At 37.5% G+C, this 11057-nt stretch overlaps 1 protein-coding gene across 1 annotated transcript; it reads left to right on the plus strand.

Annotated features, from left to right (window-relative positions):
- Positions 1 to 2102: 2102 nt before the first annotated feature.
- LOC133328474 (ras guanine nucleotide exchange factor P) lies at positions 2103 to 6825 on the plus strand. The gene is made up of 3 exons (XM_061537043.1): positions 2103 to 2846; positions 3450 to 4862; positions 6377 to 6825. Exons 1-3 carry the CDS (start codon positions 2221 to 2223, stop codon positions 6819 to 6821), a joined length of 2484 nt encoding a protein of 827 aa, XP_061393027.1. The 5' UTR covers positions 2103 to 2220; the 3' UTR covers positions 6822 to 6825.
- Positions 6826 to 11057: the final 4232 nt, after the last annotated feature.

Below are 11057 nucleotides of genomic sequence, written 5' to 3' on the forward strand. Positions count from 1 at the left end.
AGGACCGATTTTCATGAAACTTGGCAGACATCATTCTGGGCTCAATTAAGTACGTTATGCCACATTTCGTGCACCTCGAAGGATATATAGGGACTTTGGTGCACCATTTACATGTAATCGGACGAAACTATATATGGGACCTATATCTAAATCTGGACCGATTTTCTCGAAACTTGGCAGACATCATTCTGGGCTCAATTAAGTACGTTATGCCAAATTTCGTGCAAATCGAAGGATATATATGGACTTTGGTGCACCATTTACATGTAATCGGACGAAGCTATATATGGGAGCTGTATCTAAATCTGGACCGATTTTCTCGAAACTTGGCAGACATCATTCTAGGCTCAATTCAGTACGTTATACCAAATTTCGTGGAAATCGAAAGATATATAAGAACATTAGGGCACCATTTACATGAAATCAGACGAAACTATATATGGGAGCTATATCTAAATCTGGACCGATTTTCTCGAAACTTGGCAGACATCATTCTGGGCTCAATTAAGTACGTTATGCCAAATTTCGTGGAAATCGAAAGATATATAAGAACATTAGGGCACCATTTACATGAAATCAGACGAAACTATATATGGGAGCTATATCTAAATCTGGACCGATTTTCTCGAAACTTGGCAGACATCATTCTGGGCTCAATTAAGTACGTTATGCCAAATTTCGTGCAAATCGAAGGATATATAGGGGCTTTGGTGCACCATTTACATGTAATCGGACGAAGCTATATATGGGAGCTATATCTAAATCTGGACCGATTTTCTCGAAACTTGGCAGACATCATTCTTGGCTCAATTCTGTACGTTATACCAAATTTCGTGCAAATCGAAAGATATATAAGAACATTAGGGCACCATTTACATGAAATCGGACGAAACTATATATGGGAGCTATATCTAAATCTGGACCGATTTTCACGAAAATTGCCAGACATCACTCTAGGCTTAATTCAGTACGTTATGCCAAATTTCGTGCAAATCAAAAGATATATAGGGACTTTGGGGCACCATTTGTATGAAATCGGACGAAACTGTATATGGGAGCTATATCTAAATCTGGACCGATTTTCACGAAACTTGGCAGACATCACTCTAGGCTTAATTCAGTACGTTATGCCAAATTTCGTACAAATCAAAAGATATATAGGGACTTAGGGGCACCATTTACATGAAATCGGACGAAACTATATATGGGAGCTATATCTAAATCTGGACCGATTTTCACGAAAATTGGCAGACATCATTATAGGCCTAAATGATTAGCCTGTACCAAATTTCGTGCAGATCGAAAGATATATAGGGACCGTTTACATTAAATCGGTTAAATATATATATGGGAGCTATATCTAAATCTGAACCGATTTTTCCCAATTTCAATAGGGTTCGTCCTTGGGCCGAATAAGTGACCTATGCCAAATTTCATCCAATTCGGATCATAAATGCGACCTGTACTTTGTTTACAATTTAACATGGACAGACAGACAGACGGACAGACGGACGGACGGACGGACGGACATGCATAAATCGACTTAGAAAGTGATTCTATGCATATTCTCAAAAGGAACCATGGGTCTATCTCAATTATTTTTGCCTGTTACAAACATATGCACAAAGACATAATACCCTGTACCACAGCGTGGTGAAGGGTATAAAAAGAAAAAAAATTAAAATTTCAATAGTCTGTTAATGAGTATTGAAATTTTAAAGAAATTTGTATGTAATACCAAACATCTACTAATTAAGTCCCTTTCTTTTTTTCTTTACAGGATAATTAGAAAACAAGTTCAACAATTTTGAATATTATATTACAACCGAAGAGCAAAAACTTTGCTGGAATATATCCCAACCTGTGTACTGAGATTCAAACCGAATGCAGTATTTTAACTACGCCATACAAACATCCTCTCGTTTCCTAACCTCAACTGCCGCCAACAACCAAAATCCCCAATACCCCATCCCTCATCCCAGTGGGACCAGTAGTGAACACTCCCAGAACAAAGAAGATTTAGTGAACGCCAACGCCATCTCGTCATCCCCTGCCTCTTCGTCCACCACAGCGACCACTGCTACATCTACAGTAGCAACCCCTGCATTGCCCACGGCCAGTGCTGCGGACGTCGATCCTACACAAACTCCATGAAATTTACTCACTACATTTAATGTTAACTTTGCGCGAAACAAACTGTTATCATTCTTTAATCGCGATATGGCCGCTACCGATGGCCAAATAATATTGGCCGCATCCCGTTTCGGGGATACAGCAACATCGCCGCCGGTCTATTTGCGTGACTTTTCCAAACAAAAACTACCGGCTGTTGCGAAAATTGTCAAAGGTCAACATCAAAATTTGGGCGTACCCACCCTATCGGCACCCTCGCTACAAAGTACCGCCCTATTCCTGAGCTCTGGCAAAAAATATCAAATTCTAGCCCAGCCGATTAAATTGAAAGAGGGCCGCAAGCCGACAAATGTTGGTGCTAAAGTTCTAATACCCGAAACATATCCCGGTTTCTTTGAACTGCTCAGCGAAGATGGTCGTTCGACACGATGCATTGAATCGGTATTGGAATTATCGAAGCGACGTAATTGTCGAGTGTTGGTGCGTGAAACATTTCGTTGTCCCACAATGAATCGGACCATACATGCTGGTGAATTGCTGACCACCATGAATGACAATGGCAAAGTGCTGCAGTGCAGGAACATTAAGGATGAGATCATAAATTTGCCACTCGATACCAAAGCGAAATTTTCACCGATAGCTAAGGAGGATAGTATTAGTGGTGTACATACGGTGAAGAATCTGCTGCTAAAGCGTATGCCAATAGTTGTTAGGTAAGTATGTAGAAAATATTAAATGATAAGCTATAAAATTGGAAAGTATTAGACGTTGAGCATATGTTAGGCAGTATATGGAATGTTGAATTGTCTTAAAGGTTGGCAGGTTTTAAGAATCCAAGCATTATTAGGGGGTTTATAGATCCTTATGGGAACTGCATTATTTTTCCAAATCCTTGTGTCATCAAATTAAATGTTTTGCCGTCCATCCATCCTCACTGTAGGTACTTAGAAAATACTTTGCAATATATTTGAACACTCACCATTTAAGGATTCCGCCCTATTAGGTAATCTGAAGTTTTCAGCTGCATTTTGATGCCAAAAATGTTGTAATTTGGCATTTCTCCTTTCCACAGGATGTAAATTCCTCGAAGAATATTATCTTTGTATGTCTATGCTTAAGCATAATCTTAATATTAAAAGTCAGTCTATATTTTTAAAATTTGAAGAGTTCTATATAATTTCCATAAAACCTACCATTTCTGGAACAAAATTCCAACAATTTTTTTTTAATTCAAAATATTTTCTGGTGATGTAAAACCTAGTACCACTTTCTCAACCCCCATTAACATTTACCCAATTTTTCTTCATCTCACACAGATTAGTTCACGGAAGCGTACCCAAGGGTCTAAAACAACCATTCGTTCCCGAAATGCGTCTGCTGGGCTGTGTCGAAATCGATCGCATCTTCGCCCTACCCCTGCAAAAGGACAACGATCTGGTGCCAGTTCCACTCAATGCAAAAATCAAATTGCAACGAGCCAAAAATATGGATCAACTGGAACATTTCATCGAGTACAGCCGTTTCCTCGACAAAGCACAGCGTTTGCTGTGCGATGCTCGTGATCGCTTGCAAGTCGTCGATATCAAGTTGTCCGAGAAGGAGAAAAAGGACTCGAAATTTAGTAATCGTAATAAATTACCCGTGGTTATGTTGCCATCAGCGGCCGGTGTGGCATATGTGGCCAATGGCTTGCTCGAGAATGGTTATATTCTGAAACGTAGTGCCAGCTGTGATTCGTACAGTAAAAATCCACCACCCGCCGAAATATCGGAAGAATACAAGGACATCGATCATATCTATGACTATGTACGGGGTTTGGCTCCACTGACGAAAGCTTTATCGCGATTTGAGCCGATTAATGAGACGCCCACAATTAAGTCACAGTATACCGACAGTAGCGGTAATTACTGCAGTCTGATACGTGTTAACCCGAATTCAAATGGCCATAATAACAATAACAACAACAACAACAATTCGAATAGCAATAACAACAGTTTAAATAACAGTGGTGGCAATATTAGCAACAACAACAACAATTATAGTAGTCTAGAATCGAACAAGCACACCAACACGAACAGCAGTCACAACAGCAGCAGCAATCACAGCCATCACCATCATCACTCGCATCATCTGCCACCGGCCGTCAGCGGCCATCATCATCACCACCCGAATCACTCACATAATCATCTGACACCCACCAGCGGTCATGTAGTCAATCATTACCAACACAGTCATGTCCAGGAGGACATTAAGCCAGTGCCACCACCTATCGAGACAATTCCGGGTAAAAAATTACCCGAGAAACGACAGCGACCCACACTACCAAAGCTTTACTTGAAAAATACACACAGTGCTGGCAGCAGCAGTGGTGGCGGAGGTGGCATGAGCGGTGGTGGCAACACCAACACAAGCAGTTCGAATGGTAGTCACCATCATTCACATCATCACCACCAGCAACAACATCACAGCCATCATCATAGTCATCAGGCGTCGGCGGTGGTTAATGTTAACGCCTCGGCGTCTGCCGCCGTTGTGGCAGCTGTAGCGGCCCATCATCATACGCACCATCATCCGCATCACAATAACGGTACGAGTGGTGGTCGCGTCTTAACGCCAAGCAATCATCATCACTCCCCCCTGAATGGTGTTGTAGGTGGAGCACCGTTAAGTGCTGGCATTTTGAATAAGGATTGTGGCATGGAACCACAATCGCCACTGTTTCATATTCGGTAAGTGAGGGATATGACTGACTATTGAGTGTGTTGTAATGTAAATATTTAATATGTAAGTATAGTGATGAGATTCTAGTGTTTTCCTTGTATGTCTTCCTTGGATATAACACCTTGTCATAATGTAGAGTTGTAAGCATTTACGTATGTTCAGATTGGCTGGTAAAATTCGTTTTAGAAAATTAGCCATATTTTGAACCCTACGTAGCTGTAATTTGACAATTTGGGTTCTCAACGCAGACATTTTCATATGTTTTAGGTGCTGGCAATATTTTCAACCGAAGTGGCCATATGCTCATATGTCCTAGGTGCAACTTCGATTTTTTGTAGTCAGGGGCTATATATACCGCAGATATTTTCCCATTTATATATTTTTAAGGTCCTAGCAGTATTTTCAACCGAATATATGTTCAATATATGTTCATGTTTCAAAATGTCCCCTTTCTCTGTCGGAGACTATTATACTTTGTTAACAACTACGAAAATGAATTATATCGGAACAGGTCCAGGCACAGCCTTATTCTATAATGTTATAAAATGTAACTATCCTAAGCCTAATTTAAGCCTAATTAACTGCAATTCAGCACTTTAGCTTGGAGAATAAATACCTGACCACAGACATTTTTCCTTTATATATTTTAAAGGTCCTCGAAAGTCCTAGTCCTAAGATCAATATAGGATTATGTTGCAAAATAGCCCCATATGTAGACCTCAGTTATTTTCTATCGGGGGCAATTATATTTTAAAATTAATATATATGTAAGGTCCTAGCAGTATTTTCAACCGAAGGGTTTAAATACCCATAAGTCCTAGGTTCAATATAGCTTCAATTTTTTTTAAATAGCTCCTCTGTTAACTACTTCGAAGAGGTGTTTTTCGGATCACGTTCAGGCACGCAATCCGTATAAAAAGTAAAAAAATGCCACCTTCAGTATTAATCTAGGCTTGGTAAAAATAATAGATTGTTCCAAGTTTGGTCCAAATCGGACATTCCATTCGCCCGATATTGAATTTACAAATACTGAAATTTTTGACCATTTGTGTGGGAGGTACCAGAAGGAGTGAACCAAAGGGTCCATCTTCGAATTTGATCCAGGCTGGGTAATGATAATAGGTTGTACAAAGTTTGGTTCAAATCAGATATTCCGCATGATTTTAGCACATTGTTGCCATGCTAGAAGGAGTGGACCGATATTCCCCACGATCGAACTGAAACTAAGTTTAAAAGAAATATTATGATGTGCAAAGTGAAATCGGTTACTCCTTTTGACAGATAGACAACAGACATTTGTAAATCGACTACAAATCGTCTGAAGCGGATTTCGGCCAAAGAAACAGAGGGGGTTAAAACCTATATTTCGATGAAACACATTTTTACCGTAGCATTTAGCCATAAGTTTAAGGGTATAATCACAGGTCCTTGTTAGAATCTCCCCCTTTTATCACCCATCCGGCACAATATTTATTTAATATAATTATTTTATTTTCTTTTTCGCTTATTTTATTTTTTATAGTTACAAAAGTCTCAGTAGTCTGCAATTGACACCCGATAGCACCTCCATTTCACCGCCGATCTCAACCAATCCCAAAGGTCAATCCATAGTCGCACCATCCGATCTAGTAGTACTTAAATGTAGTAGCAACAGCAACAACAACATCAGCTGCCATCCAGCACCATTACCGCTGAGTAAAAGCTCCAGTACAACGGGTGGCCTGACGGGTATGCTGCACTCATCACATCCACATAATCCGCGTGAAGGTACCCTCGACTCGTCGCGCAGCGGTGGACGTACATCGGGCGATTCGAATAAATTGCCCGAAAAGAAAACGAGACGTTTGTCGAGGCCTCGTAGTTTATCGAATTTAGTCTGGGATCTAAGGCCATCCAAAGAAAAGTCCAAAAAGAAACTTTACATCCATCATTTCGATCATCGTCAACAGGCGACATTGTATTTGTAGTAGTCGGGCGGCAAATCTGTTGCAATTGCATGTCGGCAATGTTTAGAACTATGACTCTAAAGCACAACATCTATAAAGACAACAGTCAGTCAGACATATGGTGTTGGTGCGTTTGTCATAATGTCTGCTGTTGGCCTGTTCATTAACCCAAAAATAAAGAAAAAATAAGAAACGAAGAAAAACAAACAACGACATACTCCTCTCTAGCATAAACAAGATGTATTTGAGCCTATAACGCCTACTCATAGTTACAACAGATCACCATTATTAGCCTCAGCTTCACAGCTTTACCACCTCATCATTGTCATTATCGTCGTCATCGTTTAGCCTCCACGTCCACAAATACTTCTAATTCTTCTTCTTGTTCTTGTGCTTTTTTTCGACTAAATGTTGCCATCATTAACAGCGCCAAGCAGAACAGCAACAACAACAGAAACAGAAACACCACAGCCATCATTTTCGACAACATCAGTGTTTAAGTGTTCGCAGAATAGAACGAATGAAGGAGCGAAGGAAGAAAGGAAGGAATTATTCCAGTGCATATTTATAAGGTGAGTAAATTTGCAAATCTAACTGAAAACAACAACAGCTACAACAACAACTAAAAGCTAATGACGGCTAGAAAAGAAAACCAAAACAAACAAAAAAAACTTTAGAACATTGTTAGGAGTAGTGAATCATCTTCCATTCGGCCCCATGTGGTGCTGAGCCCCTACCAATAAACTAAACTAATGCCAATCACGTAAACATACTTTTGTTGCTGTTGTTGTTTTTGTTGTCGTTAAGACCCACAATAATAACAACAACAACGGCGACAACAACAAAAAACTAAAGAGGTGTTGATTTTGATCTATGAATTATTACCCGTCATTAAATTATAATGGCGAACATATTTAAATCGCGTTATTGTTGATCTTTTAATGGCGGGATATTGTTAGACCCTCTTTTTTATTCTTAGAAATAGATATAAAAAAACACAAAATATTGTAAAAAAATAAATGGGTCTTTTATGTGAGAACATAGAAAATCACAAAACTTTTAAAGACACAAATATTTATGAACTCTATCACTGGGGTTAGGGGGTACCTATCCTTTTCTTAAAATATTTATAATGGGGAAATATACAAAAATACAGTTTCCAAAATTTATCTAATAGCATTAGCAAGCATTATATCTTGATTTGTAGCTATTGTACATTATTATGTATATAATATATCTAGGACGAAAAAGAATGAAGAATTTTTCGGTAGAATATTTCGTAACTCAAACTCATAATGCGTGCACTAATAACAACAAATAGCACATCTTTTGTTATCTAGAAATACCATAAAAATATTCATTACAAAGAACTTCTACATCCGAGTACAAACATCAATATAATTGGTATCAATTTCAAGGACAACCTCTCCTCTTGCATATATTGTCAAGTTCTTCGGTCTACGGTCTGGAGTATAGGCATTAGTCATTGGAATAAATTTTTTTTTAAATTAAAATTTATTTAATATAGATCGATAACACTGTGTGACAAAATCGAGGTCATGGTCTGGATGATGGAAAATTCCTATTGGAAATAAAAGACCTTGATGAGTCGTTTTTTTTTTTTTTTTTTTTTTTTTGCTGGCGGCAAATAGCTACAAATCATATCTTGATTTGTAGCTATTGTATGTATATTTAAAGATAATATTTCTTCTTGTGTATAATTTTTGTCCTTAATTTATTGAAGCGGACTCAAATTACGACAAAATGCGATTTTTTTATCCTTGCAATATTTTACAAACATTTTTGAACCGTATATACAGATAATAAAACGGTTTCAATACCTTCTACGCATATCACTAGAAAGCTAATAAACAAACGTGCTAAACGTTTTATTGTCTGAATATCTGGTTCAAAAATCTACGATACCGGTTCTTTCTTCCACGATTTTTTTTACCTTTTTGACTTAACTATATATGTTTTTTAGAAAAAAAATTCGGAAGTATCCGACAGTTCAACAAAATACAGGTCGCATTTATCCGACAGTTCAACAAAGTACAGGTCGCATGAGATTAACATTGTGAACGGTGGCACTTATGTGGTCCATGGACGAACCTTATTAAAATTGGAGAAAATCGGTTCAGATTTAGATATTGCTCCAGTATATATTTTCGTCCGATTTTTTGTAAATGGTTCACCAACGTACTGAACTGACTACTCCCATATATAGGTTTTTCTAACTTTATGTAAATGGTGCCCTAATGGTCCCACAGTTTGTCCGATTTTGACGAAATTTGGAATACCGTACTGTACTGAGTCTAAAATAACGTGTATTACGTTTTGTTGATATCGGTTCAGATTTAGACATATCTCTCATATATGTGTCCGTCCGATTTCATCTGAACGGGGCTGCATGTAAGCAATAATTGTACGAATGCATTTTCACGGAGTAGCTTAGAGAGCTTACAATACAGTGTATTAAATTTCGGTTAAACCGGTTCATAATTCTATAAAACTATGATATACATATCGCTCATTTGCTGCAAAGACAAAAGTAGACCTCATGTTGTGTAAACAATTCATATGAATATTTCCTCTGTCCCATATAAAGTGTGAGTAAATTGAAAACATAAAACGCATTTTCTGCAAAATCGTATTTTTGAGTTATGCCTGTCTTGCAGCAAATGAGCGATCAAATATTTAATTGGTCTCCCATAGATATACGATAAAAATATTGGAATACTTGGATAAGAATATAAGAATATTTGTATTTACCCAAGTATCATATATCATATAGTCGGACCGGTCCGACTTTTGATTATTCATATCAGGTTTTAAATCTAAGGATCCGCTCCATTTTGAGTATTTCGAAGGGCGAAACAATATTTTTTTATTTTCATCGGATGTTGTCCTTTGATTGTGATTTCGTCCTTTAAGGGGACCCCCCATTCTCGGTGTCAAAAAATTTTATTTAGTTTTTCGAATCTACACTAGTTCAAGAATGTCCCTACAAAATTTCAAGTGACAATCTCAAGAACTCTTGAAGATAAAGATTCTCAAACTTTGAACACATTTTTCTCGAAGCAGTGGTTTTAAGAATGGCGGGCACGATAACTCAAAAACTAATAACCCATCGATTTCAAATTTTGGGACGTTTCTCTGTGAGTGTATAGCTATCGTATAAACTAGGATAAAGCCAATCGGTGAAGATCTTCCTTATTTTTTAACTTGGTTTGTGGTCAAAAATAGGCGATTTTCCAAATTTTTTTTTTTCAAAGTTCCGCCATTTTGTTAATTTTTGTGCGAAGTAATTAATCCTAGTTCATACGAGAGCCAGACATATACTCTTTCTACACCGTTGGAATTTTCAGATTCCGATGTTCCAGTGATAAGCTATCATGCCCGCCATCAAAAATAAGAAATTTTCTACAATCATAAAAAACAACAAAAAATTTTTTTGTAAATTATTTTTCTTCCTTTTTAAATCTTCAAATATATATGTGCCAAGTTACAAACCTTAACAAGCATTGGTATTCATTTACCAGCCCGTTTAAAATCTTATAAATAAAAAAATGGAGATGGGGGGTTCCCTTAAACAGCTCAGTAGCTCTTTGTAGGGGAGACTGGGGCACCTTCGGCACTTTTTTTAGAGCTCTATATCTCAGTACTTATTCAATATATATAACAACTTTATGGCTGATTATTGTCCTCTGACACTTAACTATAAAAATAGTACCAAAAAGATATAAAAAAATAGTATTAGTTAAACAATTGTACAGTTTTGTAAAAAAATTCGCCGAATGTGCCCAACCCGGGGTAGCTTCGGCATTTAATGGGGCACATTCGGCACCATAGTCATAGCCTGGATATTGTAATCGCTATCAGTCTGGTTGAAATTCTGATCATCTAAAGGCTCTATTTGGTTTTAATACGTCACACAATGTTTGAATTATAGGACTTTATTTTCTAGCGGCGGACGTTTACATCTCAAGGTCGCACACACTATAAGAAATAGGGGGTTTCTATCGCATTTTCGTCAATACAAGCACGTTTGAACTTATATATGCAATTTCGAACCACATTAAATTATTAGTTTTAAAGACAAACTCAAAAACATTTTAAGGAAATAATATTGCACTATCTGTATATGGCAGAATGTGCCCCACTTTAAAATGCCGAATGTACCCCGAATGTACTTTTTATAGTTTTTTTCATCTTTTTCGATCAGTCTTGTAAAAACATTATATTTTTAAATATTTC

Source organism: Musca vetustissima, unplaced genomic scaffold, assembly GCF_032173495.1.
Source record: "Musca vetustissima isolate MV318-11 ecotype Yass unplaced genomic scaffold, APGP_CSIRO_Mvet_v1 utg6945, whole genome shotgun sequence".
Lineage (NCBI taxonomy): Eukaryota > Metazoa > Arthropoda > Insecta > Diptera > Muscidae > Musca > Musca vetustissima.